We start from the raw sequence: 26,370 nt of genomic DNA on the forward strand, positions 1-26,370 counted from the left end.
GCAGCCTGGCCCATGGGTACAGGTTTTGCTGTGGAGTGCAGGGCAGAGCATTTCAGTACTGCACAAGACTTCTGAGGTGTTTAGGGGATCAAAGTCAGTGAAATGGGGATGGTTTGGGGAAGATCGAGTATGGAAAAATATAGACAAAAGAACACAAAGAAGAACACCCAGTGAAGAGAGCACTTGTCCAAGCTGTGGGCTGACAGCTTGCCCATGATGTGGGAGACAGTGTCAAAGATTTTACTGAAGCCCATGTAAATATCCACAATTTTTCTGTCATCCACTAGGAAGATCACTTGGTCATAAAATGAGATCAGGTTGGTCAAACAGGACCTGCTGTTCCTAAACCCATGCTGGCTGAGCCTGACGCCCTGGTTGGCCATGTGATCACATTCAAGGTAATCTGTTCCATAATGTTCCCCAGCATGAGAGCTGGCTCACAGGCATGTATTTCCCTGGATTCTCCTTCTGTCCCAGAATAATTCTGAATTTACTGCAATAACACCCAAACAAACTGCATTAGTTTAACTAAGAGATTTCAGAGACCTGTAGAACACCTTTCTGGAATAAAGAAAGATCCTGACAAACAAAGTGTTCAGAGAGTCTACAGAGCTGGAGCATTTAAGAAGAAAGTTAGATAGTAATAGATAATTTTCTTAGCAGCTGAAGCTATCAACTAACTCACAAGGCAGATGTTCAAAGAACTGTAGACTGATATTAATCTTGCCTGAAGTTCTGATAATTGCATGTTTTTAGCTGAAAATGTTTAAAGATCTTTTGTGTGGTTTGTTAAATTTTTTATAGTACTAGCCTATGTGAAGTAAAACTCAATGAATATGAACAAAGGCTGGGTCATATTGATTTGTCATTGAAAATGTGTAATTTTCCAAGTTCTTTTCACTTATAATGTGTGCAGCTTTATTGCTTATTCACAGAGTATATTTATAATATCAACTATATACTAGAATATTAATCACATATTTCTTATCTAATTACAAAGTTTCAAAGAAATGTGGCAATCAGTACTAACAAAGATTTACTCTACTAGAAAAAATTATTCAACATTGCCTTCAGATAATGTAACAACATTTGTACAATTTGACTGAATATCTAATTCAGAAAGATAAACAGGGAATATTTATATAAAACAAACTATTTTTATCCTGAAAAAGAAAATACAAATAAGTAATATGCACTCAATTTAATAATAGAAATAAACTGCATTAAAAACTTTTCACCGACAGAAGTACTGATACCTCATTACTAGTAATGATAGGCCAATCCAAAGTATATAAGTTTTGGGTGTTTTTTTCTTTTTTCACATGCAATCAATATTAATAATTTCCATGCAGTTACAAAAGAAACAAGGTGGATGTAAAAGATCAAAATAGTTTATCGAAGGTTTTAATAGTTTCTTGTCCAGAGAAGCACAGGTACAGACATAAGCCAAGCATGTTACTGCTTCCAGAAAAAAAATGAATGTTCAGTTCTTACAACCAATTATTTCAAACTGAATTAATATACAATGTCCTAATGTTGGAAATTTTTAAAACCCACCAAACAATAGAAAAAACAAACAAAAGAAACACAAAGACTTTCTGGCGGCATTGTAACATTTAGATGTCACATGTATTTGTTGACACTGATGTCAGAGCACATGGCAGAGCTCTTACAGGTGATGGTATGACCACTGGAACTCTTTCTGGTTGAACTTCATGTCAGTGTTTTCCTGCCTGAAGGTTCAGATCACTCCTGCTCTCTGTGGAGGGGTTTGCGCTCCGGAGGAAGCATCGGCTGTAGCTTCTGCCAGCGTTGTGGGGGCCAGAGAATATGAGTGGCTCGGGCATGGAGAAGTCCAAGAGAAACCTGCAACCAAAATATAAACCAGAGGTGTTGTTAGGTAATGAAAATAAATCAGTATGTGAAAAATACAAAACATGTGATGATTGTTAGAGTATGGGAGAATACAAAGCAGAAGAGTGAGTACTCTCTCGTGCATGTAATGAGGGGAGAAGAAAACATCTTTAGTAACAATTTCATTTTCTTTTTTTGATAAAACATTTTTTGGAACTCAAAACAGCTTGCTGAAATGTACTGTCTGTAATACAGAACTAGGAATGTTTTTTTTTTCATTTTCAAGAAAAAAAATGCTCCTCAAAATAGGTGAGGCATTCTATAATCCACATAAAGCTTTTTGGTTATTCATTATTCTAGGTCCAGAGAACAAATTTTAAATATCTATTTTGAATAAGTTCAACAGAATCTGTGTCTTGGATTTGATCTCTGTGTACTAACTACACCAGGATAGTGGCTTTTCTAGACATGCTGTGTTTAGTATTTATCACTCTCCTTCAAAACTCCATTTTGTCTTCAACCAAAAATGAAAATTACTGTGAATTGTAGAAATCTCTATGTATTTCTCTACAGATCAAAAATGTATTTCTCTACAGATCAAAAACTTTTGAAGCCCTAGAACTACTTAAACCTCATTAATATGTTTTGCAAACATGTTTTAGCATCTTATTATTTATTAATGTTTACTTCAGCAATTTCACTTCACTCATGTTTTACTTCAATATATCAAAATAAAATTCAATTCTGATATTGTTTATAAATGAATCAGAGATAACATAGTATAGAAAACACAATTACTTAGAAAATCTTAAGTAAATTATAAACAAGATCCTTTTCATATATGGTATGAAAATAGCTAGACTAAGTAAGAATAGAACAGTCACAATTTCAGACTGAGATAAGACGGTCCATACTTAACACTGAAATTAAGTAGTTTTGTATGGAGTTAATCTCAGTTAATTTGAAAAGCCTGCAGCATAAACTTCTGCATTTTAAATTATTTGTTTAGACTTGTTGAGAAAATAGCAGGTAGTAGGCATCCAGCACCAACAGAAGTTTTAAATAGGACAGAATCATGGTTAGAAATACTGGAATGTCTGTGAAAAGATTGAATAATTCAGACTCCTAAACAGACAACAGTGATTATAATGGCTACAGAATTAGCAATGGCATGGATTAAAAAATGCATAGGCTTTATTTGATTCATGTCATTATTTCTCATAAGAACAAGGAAACATCTATAATATTATCCTAAATAATTTTTAAGCCAATAAAAAGGAAATGCTTTTCAGTATGTACAGCATTACATCATACTTGCATACATTTTGCAGGATACAGAAGTGACCAGAAAAAAAATAGAAAACTGGTTTAAAAAATAATGATGGAAGCAAAGTTCAGCACAGGTAATTGAACATAAACAAAGTCTCTATACTCCATATTAGGAACCACCGAGGGAAAAAGTGTATATGTGCTTTATTCTTATATTTCAATGATCTGGTATTGGCTGTTTTAAGAGCCAGGAATTAAATGGATTTCTGGTTTGAACTTGTACTTTGCTGCTTAAATTCCTATGTAAACTCAGTTCCATTCCATTTCTCATTTAAAAAAAAAAGAAAAAAGTGATTTTAGTAAGCAGGTAATTCAGCATTTCATGCAAACAGACACCAAATAGGCCCCTAGGAATATCTTCGGCTAATTTTCTTGATTTAATTTCATGGGAATAATATATATTCACCAGTCTCTCTCTACTACATAATCAAATCAGTGAAGCTGAAGTGGTATATATCTAATTCCATATTCTGTAGCTTGATGAAGCAGGTGCTGAATTACTTGAATATAATTTGGTTACTTAATAAACCATGATATCTAAAAGAATATGAAGTGGATCACTGAATTGAAGTCTAGTATTATGTTTCACTTGCTTGATCCCTTGCAGAGACCACTTTTTTCCCAGATCCGTAGCAGCTCTTTTCCTTACATTTAAGCAAAGGACAGGCTGCAAAGTGACAACTCTTTTTAAATAGCATGGAGCAACATTTTTTAATGTCTTGACACACTTTTGTGCAGTTTGGTTGATATTTATGGCATTCACAACATCCTGTATCTTAATTAGCCCATAAAGTGGGCTGCAAATGTAATATTACCATGTTGGGTTTTTTCCCCGAGCATACAGCATGATAGCACACACATTACAGGCTGGTGCCAAAATATAAAACCACAGCAAATCCCACAGCTGCATATAAAATGTGACAGCATTAGTACAGACAAAAAAATGTTAGAATACTCTTTCCAAACACAAATAACATCTCATTTTCAAAGCTCTGTGTTTTTCTCAGTGCATTGCTTGTTACTGATGTCAGCAGGAGGTCTGCAAACAGACTGAGAATATAATAAATGGATCAAAACATGTTTTAAGCTGAGGTTGGGAATAATTTTACCCAGAGGATTATTTCTACTGACCATCATCTGCCTTGAAACTAATAAAGAAGTCTCCTTCCTATAAACATGATTTACAACATGACTAGATTTAAAAAGGAAAAACAGATATTGTTGGGTGATGGAAGCCCTTGCTAAATAACAAATTACACTGATGCTATAGGACTTCTTTTATAATAACTTAAAGGTTCACTTTAAAAGCACCTTGATGTTTGACTTCTGCAAACAACCATAATAACTTTTTTCCATTGCCTATTATTATTCTGTACTTACCACAGCAGCCATGAATTTCACTGAGGAAGAACAGAATTGTTCGCAGAGAATAACCTGCCCTTCTAATGGATTTACCCTCATCAAGGTTAGATATGAATGAACTCAGAAGAGTGAACTAAAAGTCTACACTTTCTGTTGTAACAGTGAAATACTGAGATACTCTATTAATTAATCACTTCACTTATAGATATTTTCTCCCTTTACATAAGAAAATAAGTTTATTCCTTTGAAACACTGTCTTAACTATAAAAAATCAGTACTTTACAGATATAAATTCTTTGAGGAATGTGTTCCCTTTCCATTACAGAGATTCCAGCAATTAAATAGTTGGGGGCTATGTCAACATTATGACCTATTTGTTGTTCTTGCTGCAGCAAAAACAGCCACTATATTGAATAGAATCCATTTTATTGTGCCTAAGCTGAGCTGTTTAAATTATTTTTAAATCTTTGAATATTAAGTTGAACAACTAAAAAGTCACGTCATTAACACAGCAATTTTATCTGCAAAGTAAATTTTGAATTAATAATACTGTTTTGACAGTGTTACTGTGCTAAAAGCATATTTCCTCAGTGTCTGCTTGTTGTGAGTATGTTAGTTGTGTGGAAACTGATTAGTTTTGGCACTGCATAAGGAAAAGATAAGCCTTAGACTGATAGTGCTATCTGCAGTGGTACTTACAACAATCTTGCTCATTTTGTCTTAATAGGCTTGGATAAACCACCTTTATTAGTATGAAGTCTTACAAGAATATCACATCTTCTGGTTTTAAAATACATCATGAAAATGGGAAAAGTAGTATTCAGATTGTATTGAGTTTGTATATATGCAGCATACAGTGGAGCACATCAAAATTTCTGTGGTAATGACAGGTACTCATTTGGATCTCAAGGAAAGGGAAGTCCAAATAATGGTGTGATCCTAGGCGCCGGTTTTGGCTGGGGTAGAGTTAATTCTCTTCACCTTGGCTGGTACTAGACTGTGTTTTGGACTTGTGCTGAACCCAGCACTGATAAAATAGAGATGTTTTTGTTACTGCTGAGCAGTGTTTACAGAGACTCAAGGCCTTTTCTGTTTTTTGCACTGCCACTGCTACTGGCAAGGACACTGGGGATGCCTGAGATGTTGGAAGGAGATGCAGCCAGGACAGGTCCCCCTACTGACCAAAGGTATATTCCAGACCATATGACATTATGCTCAGCGTGTAAAGTTGGGAAAAGTGGGAAGAAGAGAAGGTTTGGAATGATGATGTTTGAGTTTCCAAGTCACCATTACATGTTGTTGTCTTATATATCAGGAGTTCTACTATCATTATAGTGCAAGGATTCCATATCGCCAGAGCTTTATTACACCTCAATGTTTCTCATAGGCAGCTCCTCTAAGCACTGACTCTTCCTAGTCCTTGCAGTAACCATCTGATTCTGGATCCCACCAATCCACTCTTTTATAACAATGATTTTATAGGCTACAGGTGTGGCCTGTTAAAATCAGGCCTGCTCCTAATCTTTAGTAATTGCTCCAGCTGCAACTCTTTGGGGGATAAGATTACGTTCTATACCATCTTCATTTACCCATACTGTATCCCCCTACAACATGTGATGGGGCCCTGCTCTCCCTGAGATGGTGGAGGGAAGCAGTGAATTAATTTCTTGTTTGGCTTTACTTGTGTGCATGGCTTTTGCTTCTACTATTAAACTGTCTTATCTCAATCTACAACTTTTCTGTCTTTTACCCTTCCAAGTTTCTCGAGATTCTCCTGGTGGGGGAGTGGACAAACAGTTGTATGGAGCTGGGCTGCTGGCTGGTGTGAAACCACCACACCCTACCAAGGGTATTCTCAACTTCCCCAGAGAATGTGAAGTCTACCTAAACAGCTAAATTCAATTACTGTAGCTCCTAGCCATGAGTTCACTTTGGTTTAGGAACATTCCCCACAGATTTTCCCTTGCTTCTTTTTTACTTAAGCCTTCTTTATTTTGTTGCACCTTAAAGAGCCAAGATTTCAAATTCTGTAACAACTCTGAAACAATGAAGAACACCTCTAAATATACCCTGAGAAACAGCACTGCAGAATCAAAAAAATCCAAACCTCTAAAACTTTTGAAAAAATTAGACTTACTAATTTTTCAGTTTTCCATTTGGAAGTAATAGCCATAGAATCATAGAACTGAAGACCACTTAGACTGACAAAGACCTCTAAGACCATTTACTCCAACCATTAAGTCACTGTTCATCACTAAACCATATCCCCACATGTCACATTCACATGCATTTTGAACAATTCTAGATATGTAATAAGACAAAGAGACAAAACAAAAATGCAAGGATGTGACTACCACTGTATCATAGCCCTGCAACTCAGTTTCAGTATAGCCACTGCCAGGAACAAGCTGTAAACCTTGTATTGGCTCTGCAAGGCCTCAAGATTAATTTCTCAGGATTTGTCTGAAGTTACCACTCCTGCCTGCAGTTTTGATTCAGCTTATTTAGCTGCAACAAATTTTCTAATCATCAGGTGACTATTGACTCATTTGTTACAGTTTTGCTTATACCATTTATATTTGCTTATATTTGCATAGCTTTGTGGTATAATCAGAGTTTTTGCATATACATTAAAAAGTAAATATTCTGTATAGGATGAGATATTTGTGATTTGCAAATAATAATGAGGTATACAGGACCGTACGCATAGGATAATTAAAACAGACTGAAAAAACCTAGCAATGGTCATTAAAACAGCTGACTGTCAAAAAGGTTTTAACGTGCACAAAGAGAAAAAAACAGTGGAGAATAACAAGGAATATACTAGCACAAAATAAAATATATAATAAATAGAGACACAAATTGAAAACCAATAAAGTATAAGGGAAAATTTTTTAAAAGTGCTAAATTAGTGGAAATTGAGAAAGAGGAAATCATTGACATCACAATTCTCCTAGTGAAGAATTCAGGGTGCCAGCAACTCATGAAAGCACCCTTTTCATGTCTTTTTGAGGAGGATGGATACTGCCAACCTTGGGACCCAAAGGGGCAGCATAACCACTGAGGTAAAAATAGATACTTGAAAGTGGTTGTGTGAGATTTTTAAACTGTTTTGATGAGACTTGTGTATTAATTTGATAACTTGTGGTGCAAAGGGTACTATCACTCTCTGAATGAACTCTATTAATTAGAGTTAAATGCTGTAAAGTGTGATTTTACTGCAGCTGTGACTCAGTGGCTTCTCCTATCATGGAGTTTTCCTGGTTTGCTCACAACAAAGTTTTGACTGTAACATTATGTTACTTTTAATTCTACATAAATTCTCATTAAGTGTTGCACATTAAAGAGAAGCTATCTTTTCTTCACTTGTTATTTCTTTTCATGCTTTTCTGAAACTAAAATGGTGATTTTGATGAAATGTTTATAAACACATTTCATTATTTCTTTCATTAAAAAAACCTCCAAAACAATCAAAATTAGAAAATTAGATGGACTGTTTCATGATTTCCCCACAATGTATTTTGACTTAGGGGAATAATGACTGAAATTTTAGTTATTTCAATAAAAACATTAAATATACACAAAGCACTTATGTTTTGTAATAGATGATGCAATAATCACATTACAAAGTGCAAAATTAGAAATCTTGGAATATCTAGATCAGTCGCAGAATAAGCAAAGGTAATATGAAGAAAATAATAAAGCACAGCATTTAACATTGCATCCACACAATCCTCTCGGAGGGTGTACTTGGAAAAGAACTTGTGTATGAATACACTTCTGTAGAAGAAAGATGGTCTTGTTTCATCACATTTCAGCCTAGCAGTCAACACTCCTGTCTTCCAGTCTCATTAATAAATGTCTAAATCGTGCAAATCCCCTAAAACTGTTCACTGAAAGAGAACAGTAATAGCTATCCAACAAACTAGAAATAGAACTAAACTACAAGCGCCACTCTACCTATGTACTTGAGAAATTTCATCAACAGTGACAAAACTACAATTTAAAAGGCCAGTCTCTGGTTTTGTAGTCACTTTTGCTTTAGTCTTTTATATTCTAGCAATATTGTACAGGCCTCTCAAATGTCATGTCCAATTATAAACATTCAAACACAACAAACCTAACATTTTCTCAAATCAAACAAAGATAAAGCAATAGAAACAATCACAGTGTTTCAAATTGTGTTTTCTATTCTCTGATGCAATATAGCCTCAGATTTTTTTCCTTCACATGCAGGTTAGCTAAGAAGCTTTATAATAGACTTTCTGATGGCAATATGGAACACCAGCTATATACAAAATTTTCTTCTCAAATTTTCTGTTTCATGACACACTCATTGGGGGTGATTAGGAGTAATTCTGGAGCAGCAGAGGTCTGGTCAGACTATATTTTGCTGGCTGGATACTTGCCAGTTCAGAGAGAGGTTCTGAAATGTGCCAATACACATAATGTGAAAATTCCTCTAATATGGCAAAACCCAGAGTGATTTAGAGATGGCTCCATTAGAGCAGGCATAGAGTTTCAATAAATTTTTCCAGATCTACTAGTTCATTGCCCTCCTACCCACATTCCATCAGCCAAACAACTGTAGTTTGATGATACAGGTATCTTTTAAGACTGGCAAATTTGCATCAATATTGAAAACTGTGTAAAGGGACCAGGCTAATGAAAAAGGTGAGAAGAAGTTAAAAAATATTTCAGCCCTCAAAATCCAAAGAAATCCTTAAGATAGAAACACCTATGCAACTACCCAACATTTCAGCTAAGAAAAATAACCCTAAGAAAAATATGAAGTCTGGAACAGCTATCTGTGTCAAATTAGATTGCATGTCTTTAAGAAAGGTTGTGGCACTGGGCTTTGATATTAGATGGTAGCTGTAAAATGGTCTCACAGAGAATTGTCCCAGTAAATTAATCTTTCAAAAAAATCCATACTTTAATAGAAAGAAAACATGATTGCTATTACTTTTCATCTTTTGTACATGGTTGAACCTTGAAACAAGTACTATCAAGTGCAGTAGTAGGAAAAGAGCACAATAAAAATAAAATCCTGTGGATTACAGTAAAATCCCAGAGAAACCACTTTCTCTAGTAGAAATATCTGTGATAATGAACAGTGACAGAAGAAACAAATATCCTTCACCTCCTTCTTTTATGAATCCAAGAACAACACAAATATTAGAATCAATAAATTATTTGGTAAATAAATCGACACCAGAAGAGATGTTCTTTTTCTTCTATCAGCTCACCAAAGTTTGAGGTAACAAGGTGCCAATTAGCTCATGAATACAAAAAGTGACAGATTCCTTTCTAATGCATAGCAAAGTGCCAGCATATTCATTGTTCTTTCTTCTAGTAACTGGAGAAATCAGACCTAATGGAGCCACACAGATCTAGTGACAAAGAAAAGAATGCAGCCCATTAATTTTGTTACTAAGTGTTCCATTACAGTTCCATTAGTTTGATAGCTGAAACAGCAGCTCCAGATATAGATAAAACATCCCATATGTGTTTTCTTTCACAGAGCTAGTATATAATCAGTCAAGGTCTGTATTAGTTATCAAATTGATAAGTGCTCATTTAGATAGAAAATATATTTTTAAAATATGAAAAAATATAAATGACAACTATTTTATTTTAAGAAAATCTTAAATAGTGAAAATCTACACTTAAAAACAATACACATATCACATATATGCACAGAAAAAAACACAAAAAATCATGTAGAAGAGAGAGATGTATTTCAAATGCTATGGTTGATTCCCTTCCCAGAATTAATAAAATTCCCAGAATAAATAAAATTTTAGCATGGAATAGCTGTATAACAATTGTGATTGCACCCATCCAACACAGTTTTGCAATTTAAGCTATTCACAAGAGAAGAGGTGAGCACTGCATTGTAATGATAACTCAGGTTATTGATTGAATTGAAAAAATGTACTAAATATCAAAATAACTGGATTGCACTCTCATTTTTCTATCATGTCTACATGCTTATATAAACCTAAAGTTACAAAAGAGGAAAAGGAAAGAAAAGGCCACTGAAAACAGAATGTATTTCACATATGAGATTTCTTTACAGTTAAATGTGCAGAAAAAAACTAGCTAACACTGAACCATAACTGAAATTCAAAGTAGTGCAGATTTAAAGGAATTCAGTATAAAGCAATGCATCACTTATCCCTCTCTTGAAGAAATCAACTGTCAATGCCATTGCCTACATTAAATATAGTAACAGGCTTAGTACAAGAATTCCATGAACTGAATTCCATTTCAATGCCTTTTATTCAAATTGTCATGGATATATTATTGAAAAGGCTACTATAACTAAATAACTTCACTCCTTCACAATTTTTTCTGTGTTTTCTGTTCTCTAAACACATATTTTTTAAATAGAGGTTAGCATATAACAGAGCGCTACTTTTCTTTTTTCTTCAGTAAGCATAGCAGTCTTAGCAAATACTCTTTCTTGTTTATGATTAACAGAGCCATTATGATAAATAGGTCTACAAAAGGATTTATAAACCAATCCATTATTTATTTTAGATTTCTAGTAATAAAACTGGTAAAGGAATTTGCTTAGTGCACAGTATGATGTGCTTTGCATGCTGCATATACATAAAAATCATTTAATAGTTAAAACCTTTTAATATTTCACTGGATGATGCACAAAGTTCCTGACTAAATAGGATTGTCACTAAGTCATGTAACTCAACAGAAAAACAAAATGTACTAGCAGCTCTCATGAAAGAGACACATATAAAAAAGCCATGACAATTTGCAATTCAATATTTTAAGAATTGATAAATCAAGTGGCAGGAAGAAAGGAATTACTAAAACACATTTATTATCTTCACCTAGAAAGTATTAGCTAATTCCAAAATCTCTGCATATTAATTATTTAGTAATACATAAAAGACTTCAATGTGAATTCCTGCTCAGGAACGTACTGTATCAGTGCCACCAGTCAGAACAATGTCAGGCTTAGTGATATTTTTCAGCTTACAACACTGATACATTACAACTTAAAACTGCTGTACATTACAAATTGAGTTGATTTCCAGTTTGGTGCCATTGCATGTCATTAATTCAGTTTTAGCCTGAAGCTTTGGCAAACACAGTGGCACAGTGCAAGGCAGTCAAGCACGGGAGGGACCGAGTGGCCCCAAGAGCTCACACACTACCCAGGAGCTCTTACTATGCTGCTCCTCCACAGACACAACTCATCCCCACAGGCTGGCCCTTCAAGCAGAGGACCATGCCCTCTGCTCTATGGCCCCTTCTCTGCATCCAGGAGAACCAAATTCTGCATCCTGGCACTGCTCTCGCCACAGAGATTTACTATGATGTGCAATATGGGTGAGAGCCCTGGTGGGCTCCTGCTCCGCTGCAACTGCACACTCACAGATAAATCAGACCCTAATGATGAGAGACTAGTATTCAAAGCTGAGCAAACAAGCTAAGATGACAGGTGAAATTCCATCAAATATCTGTGGAAATGCACAGCTGTGCCAGGGATCATATGTCTGCAAGCTGGGAGAGATGACATTTCAGACTCATTCAGGAGAACTAAAAAGAAAGGAAGGAGTCCTACTGTAGAAGAAAGCAGTAGGCTTTAATCTCTAGATACACTCAAATTCTTCTTCAAGACAAGTGATGTCAAAATCCCCCACATGCTAGTTGCAGCTAATTTCTATTCTTCATATATTTTCTAAAAGCTCAGAAAAGTACCTGATCTCATGGGTCAAAAATCAGGGCAATTTCTGAACTTAGAGAAGTACCAAAATTAAAGAATGCCACGGAGAACATCTCAACCCACTGATGTCTTTTCTGTCTGTGGGAATAGCTCCAGCCTGAACAGACCCATTGCTGTGATGGGACAGCGTTGTGAGTATTTGGGAAAGTTCGTAATTTTAAATTTTCCTTGGCAGATGTATTACAGTAATTATCAAATGCTGAGGGAAGAAAGAAAAAAAAAGAAAGGCCAGCAGTAGCCAGGAAAGTTAATTTAAGGGAATCAGTGAAAAATTACCTCTTAATTAAAACAAAATGGTACAAGACCTTATGATATTACAACTGTTACTGGGCAAAGCAAGCCTTTTCTAAAGCTAAATTTGTCAGAGATTTTCAGCAACAATACCTTGTATGTACAGCAAACACATCTGTCAACTGGCTCAGAGTTTCTGTGGTTTTTATTACATCTTTTAGATTTAGTCTGATACAAATTAATTTGTTGCAATACTCTTCATAAAATAATTTTTACTTTCTCTTACCTTAAAAAATGACTGTTCAATAGACTATTCCACTTAACTAAATATTTCAAAATGTCCTACTGTGAGATTTGCCTATATTTTCTTTCAAAATGGCGACAGAAACAGTTTGACTTACAGAAAACATGCTGTTGGTAATACGAGCCATGAAAAGCAACGGGGAGTAAATATTCAATGAGCAGTTAGGATATCAAAATGTCATTAAATAGCTGCATGATATGTTATTAAAAATACAAAAGACTTTTTAATAGACCTCTTTGTGTGAGGACAGCTAGAGCTCATCTAAATTGGTAAATTTCATCAAGAGAGTTCTGTATATGTAATCTCCCCAAGTTGATTTCCTGGGAAAAAAAGACCCCACAGAAATACTTCAAATAGATACAAATATTTTTCTCTTCCTTAAAGCTATAATAATAGCTATGAATTTAAGAATACTAAATATTTTCTCTCTTTTCTTTATCTGATTTATTCTGTATTTTTGCTAAAACTGTGGAGAGAAGATTAAATTTACTAAACCCAGTCTTTACTTGGAAAAAAAATCTCCAAAACATTAATATTTTTCTTATTCAATCTTACTATTATTTAGCATTCTGTGTTTATATAATACTGTGACATTTGTCAAAACAGAAGGCTTCTTTGTATAATTTCAATCATATAGCTATCCTTTCACTTCATAATGGAATTTATTATTAAATAGTTAACACTATATACTTATGAATATAATTTCTCCAGCCTACCTAAGTAATCCTCTTGAAATTTTTTTTCTTTTGTTCATTTCTGATTAGCTTAGAATAATGACATAAGAGGTTTTGCAGAGAAAAAAGAAGTTTCACAAAAATATAGCAGAAATATAAGATACACATCCTTATCAAGATATAACCATTATCAAATACTGTTGCAGTTGTTTCTTACAGTCCTGAGTCTACAAGGACTGCACATCTTAGATGTGAGATAACTGTTTAGTTCTCCACAGAAAAGTCTCCCAGTGAGGGAACAACAGTCCTTATGGAGAAGCCAGTTTTATAGGGCAGTGACGTGACAGATCAAGTCCCCAGGCCTCGCTTGTGCACCAGCAGCCCCAGCAGACTCAACAAGAGGAGGGGCAGGGGACCAGCAGCCAGCTCCCTTTAGTTATTGGGATATCAGGAAAACAGGGAAGAATGGGAGAAGCCCACATATGAGTTTCTTGAGGTTCAGTTAATTGGCCTAAGGAGAGGTACTGCCTTCTGCTGTTTGAGATGCACCAGGAAACCTCTACTGGCCACGATGCCTCCTCATTCAGAAGCACAGAGACTTCTTCAGTCCTGTCCTACACCTTCAAAAGGCATGTAAAATTTGTGTAAGATTCACTACGACATAGGGAAAACAGCTTTGTAGATAGCTAGAGTTCTCCAACAGCTCTCTTCAAGACCTTTGGTATTCTTCGTGGCACATATCAATTACTTTTTTCTGGTTTACCCTTGCTCTCTAGCCTTCTTTGATGTGTCCTTGCATTACAAGACAGGATACTAAACCAAATAACTTAGGCTGCATCATTTCAAAATTAAGACAAAGTACCTTCATCTTTAGACAAATACAGTAACCAGTTGTGGCTGGAGGCCAGGAGCCCACCAAAGCTGCTCCCTCTATCACTCCCTTCCTTAGCTGGACAGAGGAAAGAAAATGTAACAAGAGGCTCATGGCTGAGAATAAGGACAAGGAGATACCACTCACCAGTTACCATCATGAGCAAAACAGACTTGACTTGAGGGAATTAATTCAATTTATTTCCAATCAAATAAGGGCAGGGAATTGAGAAATCAAAGCAAAACTTAAAAGCGCCTTTCCCCCACCCCTCCCTTTTTCCCTGGTTTAACTTCACTCCCAAATTCTCCCTCTCCTCCCCCAGCAGCACACACATGACTGGGAATGGGGCCATGGTCAGTTTATCACACATTGTCTCTGCTGCTCCTTCCTGCTCAAGGGGAAAACTGCTCACACTCTCACTCCAGTGTGCAGTCCCTCTCATGGAAGACAATCCTCCATGAACTTCTCCAATGTGAGACAGGTCCATGTTGGAGAGGCACTGGCTCTGCTGGACATAGGGAAAGCTTCTAGCACACACAGCTTCCCACAGAAGCCAGTGCCCTATCTCTGCCCCCAGTCACAGCAAAACCTGGCCACACAAACCCAATAGAGAAGGTTTGATCCACAGCTTTACCATCAAGATTTATACTTATCTCAAGGAGAAACTAAAACTTTTCCTAAGCTCTACATGATAAGCAAGAACGTACTGAAGACTAATGAATTCAGATCTCTGCATATGTAATAAAAAATTCTCTCCTAGTCATAATCAAGCCATAGTTCAGCAAAGCATGTGCTGAACTTTAAATATTCAAATAATACACTTGAGCACATTACTAAAATTAAGTAAAATAAAATAAAATGAATAAATTTCTAGGGACCCGATGATCTAGATTTATTAACTCTTTAAATGACTCAATTTTTCAGATTATAGCTATTAAGCTATTTTAGCAAGATATAACCACACAGAACTGCCAGGTCATCAGTACAGGAAAAGGATTAGAACATTTAGGATTTCAAAGATATACATGTTAAAACTTAACACCATTAAAACTAATTTTTTACATGGAGCTCTTTCACTTCCAGTAAGAAAATCAATGTGATTAAAATTCCTTTTAAGTGCTTACCTTTATAACAAAATCACATACAAAATATGCTATAAATCCAATGCTTATTTTTTTCTCAGTGTTTTGGGGGGCAAAAATTACATTTTTGCCAGCAACAGACTGTGTAGCCATCACCATTGCTATAATGCCTGAAGATCCAAGTCTCTCAAATTAGCTGAGGAGACAGCAGCAGTGAAATTGCAGACAGCACAATCTGATACATTTTCATCAGTCTGCTGCAGAGAAAATATATTCCTGTATATTTACTGAGCTGTTTTTTCTGCTTCAGGATCTTAGCATTCAAAGCAGATTAAAAAATGTTCCATATTTTAATGAGATCATTATTAATAGTTCATCTTCTTGCTTGCTAGAGTACTAAATTTCCGTCAGCTCTGGGCAAAGGCAATGGGAAGATGACTATTACAATTGCTTTGCAACGGATTCTGGCAACCTCCCCTCAGCATCTTTGTTCTCCCATGACTGCACAGCTTTAGCAACCCACTCTGAGCTTGGTAAGGACTCTACATTCTCATTTCCAAAACATTTTGTGTATTTTCTTGTTCAGTGAATCTAATGCATGTTTTTCTTGAACAGGCAAACCACCAAACCTGCAAAAAGAACCAAAAAAAAGGCTCCCATGTTTGCTTTACTCCAACTTTCTCACAGTGACCTAAGTTTTTATGCTGTCTGGAGCCACACAAAGGCAGAAGTGAATCAGAAGCTGCCTTGACCTCAGGAGCCTCGTGGTATGCACGATTAGCACATTTGAAGAGAGAATCACTCTTCAACTGGAGTCAGCCACACTGTGTTCTTGTAGACTGGAGGATGTGATTCTAAGCATGAGTGAAATACCTTCGTCAAAATCATGATTCTCTAAATGCAGAAAGTAAGAAGATGAAAATTAGTAGCTAATAATAAGGTAAAGTGTAGTTCATATCAAATGTGGACAAATAAATGCAGGGCCAGATTTTAAGAGAGCTGGATTGAAAAAAAAAACAAAAACAAAGGAGTATGTAAATAGCATCTAGAGCCTCTAGAGCCTGTTAGTAGGAGTTTAGAGATACTTGAACAACCTACACCTACCTCCTGAAATTAGAATACTTCCTTCCCAAACATGAGAAATTGTATAAAATCAATATTAGCTGCAACAGGAAAACATTGCCAGTTAATACTAACACATTAAATAAGAAAACAAGAGCTTCAAACTTATACTGAACAAGATTAACCTTGAGCATCCATGGCAACAGCAGAGTCCAGTGCAGCACCTGCCATGTTCTGCAGCTTTCTCTTCAGTCTCAAAATACTACCTTATATCTATTTTTCTTCATAGTCTCTGCAAGAACTCAGCTGAAATTAATTCCCAGATAGTCCGAAGCCCTTTAGTACACATTTACGTAAGGGAATTTTTATGTACGGATTGTATCTGGATAGAATCCTGATATTTTCCTCCCTCCTAAGTCTGGCCACAACTCCTGAGTGACCTCTCCTACGATGTCATTCTGGCAGCTTGTTATCTTTCCCATGTGTGTGCCAGCCTGACTCAATTATTTATCTGCAAGGCCTCCTGGTTGGTGGCTGGCAGCATTCCCCAGGCACGAGAAACCAGCAACCTCCATCCACTGCTGTGCAGAGCAGGACCCAGCTCCAGTTCCCCGACCCTCTGCTGCCTCAGTCCGTTACACAATAGCAAGGGAATCCACCAGAAATCTCTAAATGCTGTTTTATGAGGAGTGCTGGAGAGCAAGGCATAATCACAAGCAGAATGTGGATGACAAGGAATAAAGAAATAATTTCTAAGACAAATTAATTTCCAAGTTCAGCCAAAAGGTAAATTCGTCAATAGAAATGCTAAATCCCAGGGCATCTGAGCAAATACTTAATTCTCTGACCACAGAACATCACCTTAGATTAGGCCTTAATTGAGATTAATGGGGCATAGCCTATCTCCTGTTTTTTAAACCTCATCTAGAATCAGGGAAGCCATCTCACCTGTCTGATTGCAACGAAAGCAAATTGTTATGGTCATCTTTTAAATCACAAAGAGTTAGTCTTTTTAAAGAGAACTTGAGATTCTCCTCTAAAGAAAGGTAAAATAAACACGAAATTTGTACAATGCATTTTTTTTATGCTATAGCTGCTATTCAGAAAACATAGCAGAAATAGAAAATAATAAAAGCAGTATATTCACAGAGATAATATTTCAGCTGGCCTCAGTTTTTAGGTTTAGCGATTAAAAAAATTTCTATACCTTTCTGGCTTTCAAATGCTGCGGTTATATGACATTCAAAGATCTGTTAAGTAAAACCCATTCCCTACAACTCTATGCTTATTTAAAGTTTTTGCTAGCATGTATCATGACACTGCTATTAACAATTTTTAATCCCTAATATTCATTTCTGAAAATGCTAAACCAAGCCCTCAAGCTAATGAAAATGCTAGACAGGTTGTTCTTCAAAATTTACATACACAGAAATTGAGACATTCTCTTTCAAATCAACAACTTTCTCAAAGGTGTGACAATCAAAGTTGAGTCTCTACTTACTATTCTTTAGTACTCATTTACATAATGAAAAAACACATGAAAAATACTCCTTTTCTTGAGAACCATAGACATGAAGCTACTAAGAAAAATATGTCAGAACCTTTATTAATTCAGATTGCATCTTACTTTAACAAAATTTATTGCTCCTACAGAAACAAAGTTGAGCCTATTTGATGATTATAATTTTAGATTTCTTACTTAGAAATATGTCAAAATTAATTCTTATTTAATGAGTTTTTTGAAATGTGTTTAAAATAGCAAACTTCTGAAACCTGCTCATTAGATCTATTTGTAAGTAATTAAAAATGATAGCTTTTAAATAACTTGTGATTGGATCCTAAAGCCATGTCAGAAATGTGCTCAGATGACAGCCTGTCACATAAATTTATCCTTGATACATGAGCCCTGTTGATCACTAAATAGTAAAGATTTTATTATTCTCTTGAAAAAAAATGAAGTTAAAATTTCACAGTTACTTTTTCCTTCCTTTTCCCTCCTACTTCATGGCACTTAGGTCATTGACATTATCTTGCTGAACACTAGAAAATCATTAATTGCTTAGTCTGTGTCCTCCAATTTTTCTGCAATCAAATGCCAATGTTATAATGTATGAGAGACATAAATTGAACAGAAAAAGTAACCAACTGCTCATGAAAATGTAATTTTTCTGTTTGACAAAGACACTAACATGATGAGCTATGGCATTTTTGTGTAAAATCCTTTTTGGATTTGGAGTGTGTCACATTCTATCACTCAGGAGTCAACATTTTGCTCATGACATTGCACCCATAGGGAAAGCTTGGGTGTGAGATTTTCTTTTCTTTCGCTACTTTAAGAGTTTGGCAAGGATTATAGCAAAGATTCTGAAAACTTCTCAGCCTTCAAAGTGGAGTACAAAAACTGTCTTAAAAAAGATATTCTTAAATATGAAGTGCCCTTTATTTTTCATAAATAAGCCCCTTGAAGTGCAGAGTGTTTGAAAATGTGCTGGCCAACAAAAACATATAAATCATTTTTGCTAACAGTATTTCTTTGCTATTCTACAAAAAGCCAATTAGACGACAATAAAATAAATTAAAAGTCAAATTAAAAATAAGAGTATCTTCATTCAACCAACCAGGGTCAGTGGTAGAAGTAAAACCTAGATTTTTTTTTTGTAATTTCTTGATTATGATAGTAATGTTTAAGGCTTTTTAAGAGATTAGTTCTCAGTTCATTGGTGTATCCTCCAGAAAGCAAAGCTGCCCAGGATTAATTATGTATATATATGTGTGTGTATGCGTGTGTGTGTTTATTTTCTTTTTAAGTAATGATACATCTTTACAAGTAATGATACAGTCAACTGTGAATTTCTTAATGTCTTATTTTCAGGTATAATTTGAACATTGACTGGAGCCTGGAACCTGTCCTCAAACTGATTAGTAACATACTTGAAAGCTTGTTGCCATAATTTTAGAGGACTATTCCTGTAAACCAGGGCTATTGCTCATGTTTAAGGACACCTGACTCTGACCCTAAGATTTATTTAATTTCCTCTCCAAAATGAGAGATTAAAAAAAAAAGGAAAGAAAGCAACAACAGATTTATAGAAGATTGTAAAACATGTATGTCAAACTTCACCTCTGGAATCTTACAGGTTTCAAATATTAATTTATAGAACAGTGTGAGCAACAAGGCTTAAAAGTATTATTATTCTCATATAAGTAGATGACAGTCTAGTCAATTGCACTTCATTTTGCTTTTGATGAGGACTATTATTTCCAATAGTCATAATAAGTAACAATGCCACAGCTTGTCATGACTTATCTGAAAAACATGAAAGCATGCAAGAAATACATGGAGTTATGAATGTCATTATTACACAGGCACTGTTTTTCATGGTACTTACTGAAGTGCTTTTATAAACCTGCTTCTATTCATATGGGGAAAAAATGAGAAAAATATTTAGAGAAATTCTATGTTTTCCAAGGGGAAAAAAACCCCAAACCAAACCTCAAATACTTTGTTTTCTATTACAGAAGTGTGAATGCTACTAAAAAAAATTATTTTCAGCATTAAAAAGTGCCACTGACCTAAAAAACTTGTTTAGAGAACTTGTTTATCTAACAGAACAAAGCCTTATGAAAACAAGAAGGAATGCTTGCTCCCTCCAAAATTTCTGAATCTCCCGTCCATTTATGAAGACAAGATACAAAGAGTGAGCAGTGAATTGTCTCACAGGCATTACAGTCAGACAGCTATTAGAATATAATGCAGACTACTGTAAAATTTACAAGACTGACACACAGCTGATTAGATTTAAGGGATTTAATTGCATTTGATTCAACAGACATTGCACTTAACCTCACTGGTATGTTCCAATGTCTACTGAAGCATATGGACAAATACCCACAAAAGGAATTATATGCAGACCCTTATTCAGAGTTCTTTTTGTGGATGAAGTTATAGATTCAAAGATTTTTAGCCCTATCATCCTTGGTTTACACTGTTGCAATTTTTCCTAATTCAAGGATACTTTACATAAGAAAAGTTTCCTAGCCATCACCAGAGAATGATCTCAAGTAATTCCTCTGTATTTGGAATACCTGTTGCAATCTTGCTTTCTTTAGAGATTTCCTACACAAACATCTCTCTGGCCCAAAAAGAGGTTATTGCATACAGGAGGAATAATAAATGAAATACCTTAGATGTTTCGATAGCCCTAAATTAACTACGTGTACTAGAATGAGACATCAGGAAAAGATTCATTCAAGCTGGGAATAATACTTTTTGCTGAAGTGCTCTGATTCCCAAACAGAGAAAGCAGTGATTACTGTTGAGGTATTAACCTTATTTGGAAAAGATTAAAATGCATATTAAAGTTAGAAATTTAAAGTTATAAAATTGAGTTTGAGAAAACATTTAGATCTAAGAACTGAGGTTAAATGAAGACTGATTGAATTGTTTGTTTATTAGACCTTCTCTCAACGTTCTCCTGAAATCCCATGAGATATTCAGCAAACTTGGATTCTCTCATCTAAATCAACAGTCTAAAATGAAAATCATGCTAAGTTCTGTAAACAACCAATGGAAAGAGAAGACCTTGACATTGTGATGTAGATCAGTAGTAAATTGTGTTAGTTTTCCCCATTTCTCTCCCTTGGCTTTAGAGGGAAGCTAGGCAACTATGCTATTAATTTGGGTGTCTCTGCTCAGGGTTTACGATTAGATTAAAAGAATCTGGGCTTCTATATTGACTTAAAAAATCATGTAATGTTCTCCATTAAAATCTATCTGTTCAAAAGGTATCTTTGGAATAAATGCATGACATCATCTGATGTTAAATTAGCTTTCTAAATCACTTGGTACTAAATTTAGAGAGGACAACAGCAAAGCTCCCTTCACTGGCCTAGAACCTGCATACACTGATACTGCATTTCCCAGTTTAACAAATAATTTTTGAGGTCTTTCCTTCTTTAGAAAATTCTCAGAAGTCCTTCTTTTTATACTGCAATGCTAAAGAGAGCAGTAATAAGTGCAGGTCAATTACTGAGCATAGGTTACAGGGTTTGAAATCTTAGTGACCTTGAGTGGAATCAGGTTTCAAATGAAATTTGTTAAATACCATTATGTTACATGACAACTCTGGGAGTCAGGGAATGAGAGAATAGTAGAGCCAAAGTCCTTTGGGGCAGCCTGACAAAATGTAGCAATACCTGTATAAAAAACACATTTGTTATATCTAGTTTTGTTGCTTTAAAATGGCTTGCTCAGGAAGCTGCTGAGCTCAGAGGAAGAAATCGCTTCATCTCAGCCATCACAGAGGCATTGTTGTATACTGCCTCTGTTCTAACCATGGCAACACACTGCTACCAAAAAAAAATTTAAAAATAATTAAAAATCAGTGATGCAAAAGTAGATTAAAAATATTCATTTTAGAATTAAAGCATAACCCAAAGATTTCTTGGCTAGCATTTAATCACACATTTTTTCTTTTTAAAAACTCTCAATTTAACCTCAGCTCCCAGGTTTTCTTTTTTAGATTCCACTTCCAGTGCAGTAGATATGCCATGTTTTTTCTATGGGAACTACATCTGAAATGAGTCAGTCACTCTATACTACTCACAGTTGAAAGAACTTCATCTAAAAGTACCTTCAGATTGAATCTTTTGTGTGAAGCCTGAGCAATCTGCAGCCAGTGAAGAATAAAAATATATTGAGGACTCACTGCCAGAGATGCAATCGTGAGATGCAGAAATAATTGCTGGAAAATATCAGAAGATGGTGTGCTGGTGAAAATTTGAGTTTTGTCTGCTTGTAGAATATTCTGTGTATCCAGCCTACATACTTTACTGTCCAGAGTGCATGGATAGTAAAAGAAGTATCATATACAAAATTAATCAAGAACTGTTCCAACATAAAAATAGCTGAGTTTTAACAAAAAAGATAGGGCTAATAATGATCTATTTTTATTACATTTTTACATTCAAGATAAAGTCACTGTCCAGTTCCTAGATGACAATTGAGTCTAGTTTCACCCCGTCTAATTAACATGCAATTCTTATAGTCATTTATGGTTATAAATATTATATGTTTCTATTAAGATAATAGGGATTATAGCTTTAATTTGTCCCATTTTTTTTCATGTTTAAATAAACTTGAGGTTTATAATTTTAGTCTGAAATAGGAAAAAAATAAAAAGAAAGAAAAAAATAAGTTATACTGAAGGATTTGTGCTGGACCTTTGTTTCTGCAGGTAGTTGATTAATATTTTCTCTGAGAAGCAGTATCTCTGAGATAATTTTCTTGCATTTTATACTGTTCTATGAATTATAGAAGAATCCACACTGGCTGCCTATGTTATTTTGCAAGAGTTACTATTCTTTTTAGAAGCAGACTGAAGTAAGAAAAATTGAATCATCCAAGCAGTCACTTGGTGCCATCATAGACTTGCCCAAAGTAAAAAGGAAAGTCAACATGAAAATTATTTTGAGAGATAAAGCAGGTTAAAAAGAATGAGTTCACTATTTCTATGAAAATAACAATGATCAAGCAGATCAACAGTTGAGACTTTTACAGATAACTGGAACAAATTATTAAGTTCCTAGAATAATGTAGCCTTTCCAACTGAAGATCAAGGAATGTCATGAGTTTATTTTTGTCCTAAGTCAATAACATACCTTAAAATTCACACCCCACTTCCCAAAACTAAAATTAAAAAAAAAATACATCTAATAAATCACAAACCTTGATATCTACAGAAATTGTAGCATTTTTTGAAAAGTATTGAGAACTAAAACATTAAAGCTTGTAGACAGGCTGGCACTGCTGGCCCTGTTCAGAGGATCCAGTGCAGGTCCTCAGAGCTTCTCAGCTGGAGAAGCTGCAGCTTTTTGCAAAGATTAGACTTAGATTAGACTGCACAGCAAGGCATCTCTCACTGCTCATGCATCAGGGAGTACTGTGCTTAACAGTGTTATTCATCTCTTCAAGGAGACACTAATTTTAGGATACTTTAGAAATGCTGTTCCATCTGTGAATTAAATTGCACTTCATATCTCACAAACACCAAGAACTAAGTAGAAGTCACCTTCACTTTTTCTCTTTCTATTTAATGTTAATTTTGCTGCAAGAGGCATGTAATCCACAGCTTTCTTGTTGTGCCTGGCCATTTAAATTTTTGATCCTTTTTAATACACTGTAATAATCAGTCTATAAAGTCCAATTACTCAGGGTAAAAATGACTGACATCTTTAGACTCAACAAACCCCAACTTAACAAAATGTATGACTTTGAACTCTATAATTTTCTGTGTAAATCCATATCTCCCATTTTCATATTGTCCCAGCTTGTATCTTCACTGGCAACACAGCTTTGCTCTTATAGGCAGGAAAATTTAACAACAAATTACAGAGCACATGAATGCATAAATCATTGCATGAATATTAAAAATGAAAGTGGACATAATCTGCTGTTGAGGCAAAAATGTGGTTAAACACCTTTACATATCACTTCTCCAAGAAGAACCCTTGAAAAGTTTGTGTGACTGGATTAAACAAACTTTCAGTTTCATGGAAATTCTGAATGTCCCAGAAACACTAGTAAAATCATTACTTTCTAGTAAACAATGACAAGGCATTAGTGATGTCATTCCTTAAGATATAAACTGAAGCTAGGATATGAAAAAAAAGATGGATTCTCCATTTATCTAATATTTTGCATTTATCTGAGTCATTGTACTACGTACCTTTCCAAAGCAATTTTAAATTTTATAAATAAAGCACTGTTTCAATAGATTTGCTAAATTTAAATGCAACATCTTTATGATAAAATGATAAGGATGTTCTATGTGTAAAAAGATGCTCCATTAGAAATATGTGCTTAAAATACCTAGAATATGACATCTCTCATGACTTTACCTGAGGCAGGAAAAAGTAGCTTTTATACTGGGTAAATCATAAAGTATTATGAAATGCATTGTATTAAGAAATATAGAAACAATTAATATTTTAATTATTTTTTTTAATATCATGCAAAGTTAAAAAGCTCCTTTTTTTCTTAAACTGCAAGAGAGAATCCTTTCTCTGCTTAAAGCAAAGCTCTTTTAAATAGCAACGCAATACTGAAATCCTAATTCTGGTGTTGCTGGTTTACACACAACTGGTGGCCATCTGACTGCTTCTATGAAGCCAGCTGCAATATACCTAATAAGGACTGAAAACTTCTACGGTTTCCTGAATTATTTTTATAGAAACCACAGTGGGGAAAAAAAAAAGTAATTTGGATAAATTTACATGTTATTTACACTAATAACATGTTTCAGGAAAAAGAAAAACAAACAGAAAGCCATGCAGTAGACTCTCAGCATGAAAAGGCCATGGACCTGGCTAGAGCGAGTTCAAAGAGAGCCACTAAATTGATCACAGGGCTGGAGCACCTGTCCTATGAAAGGGAGGCTGAGAGAGTTGTGGTTGTTCAGACTGGAGAAGAGAAGGCTCTGAGGAGACCTCAGAGCAGTCACCCAGCACTTAAAGGGGCCTAGAGAAGAAAGCTGGTGAGAGACTGTTTACAAGGGTATGTAGTGATAGAACAAAGAGTAATGACCTTAAATTAAAAAAAGGTCGATTTAAATTAAATATCTTGAACAAATTATTTCGTGTGAGGGTGCTGAGAGAAAAGAAGAGGTTGCCTAGAGATGTTGTGTATGCCCCATCCCTGGAGGTGTTCAAGGCCAGGCTGGATGGCCAACAACCAGTAGAATGCGTCTCTGCCCATGGAACTGGATGGGCAGTTCCAACCGGGACTCTTCCAACCCAGGCCATTCTATGGTTCTATGATTCTATGATAAATCAACACCAGATAATACATGTAAACAAGACTACGAGAAATTTATATAGTCCCCATTTAGTGGCCTCTAATATGTGTGCTGAAGTATCTATGCTGTATTAAAATAGAAAGAACATATTTTTCTCTGCATGAACCAGTGAAAATAATAAACTAATCAACCAGAAAAAGGGCATGAACAAAGGAGAATACAGTAACGTATGAAAGAAGATAATTTCTCAAGTAACAGTATGCAATCCTGTACACTTGACAACTCAAATTATTTTGAACAATGAGTAATTTATGGCTGTGAAGGGGCAAGCACATTCCTTCCTTAATTTATTTGTTTTATTCCCCATAGCATACAGTGAATAAATAATATTACTTCTAAGGAGACATTTTCTGCTGTTATCATTTGCGCCTTGAGGAAAAGGATCTTAATATCTTTGAGCTTATGAACAAACCCACTTACTGTCAGACATTCCTCCCTTTTCTCATTCTTCATAATAAATTCCACAATTTTTTTGTGCTCCAAAGAAAAGCAACATTAAGAGGTTTAGTGTGACACAGACTTAGGTTTTCAAGATTCTTTAAAGCTAGGGCATCAGCAAGGCAAGTCAATTATTATTTGGGAAGATACTTTCCTGTCCTGTTCAATTTGGAAATAAATCTTGTATATCCTAGAGAGCAGATTCAATTCAAAATACTAAAAAAATCTTGAAAGTTATTTAAAATATAAATAATTTGCAACTTGTATGGGATTAAAATTATACAAGGTTAATCATCAGAACCCAAATTTAGAGCCTTTTCCACAATGACATACTGCATTTAATTAACAAGGTTGAATACTTGGTGTTTTATATTAGCAGCATCACAAAAATCGTAAACTGTGCAATCTGGAACAACAGGCTAATTCCAATAAAGCATTCAGTAATATAGTTTCATAATCTGACAAAAATACATGTAAGAAAGCACATCTGTGTTGTATTTAAATCTAGGCACTAACTACTTAGTCTTCACTCTTAATGATGACAGACATTAA

The 26,370-nt window shown here is 35.1% G+C and overlaps 1 protein-coding gene across 1 annotated transcript in view; it reads right to left on the bottom strand.

Moving 5' to 3' along the window:
• Positions 1 to 882: 882 nt before the first annotated feature.
• Positions 883 to 26,370, bottom strand: part of IMMP2L (inner mitochondrial membrane peptidase subunit 2) — a 398,309-nt gene continuing 372,821 nt past the window's right edge. Inside the window, exon 5 of the mRNA XM_005426340.2 lies at positions 883 to 1,866. Coding sequence (XP_005426397.1) covers positions 1,747 to 1,866 — 120 coding nt within the window. The 3' untranslated portion in view covers positions 883 to 1,746. The remainder of the gene's footprint in view (positions 1,867 to 26,370) is intronic.

Source organism: Geospiza fortis, unplaced genomic scaffold (assembly GCF_000277835.1).
Source record: "Geospiza fortis unplaced genomic scaffold, GeoFor_1.0 scaffold429, whole genome shotgun sequence".
Taxonomy (NCBI): domain Eukaryota; kingdom Metazoa; phylum Chordata; class Aves; order Passeriformes; family Thraupidae; genus Geospiza; species Geospiza fortis.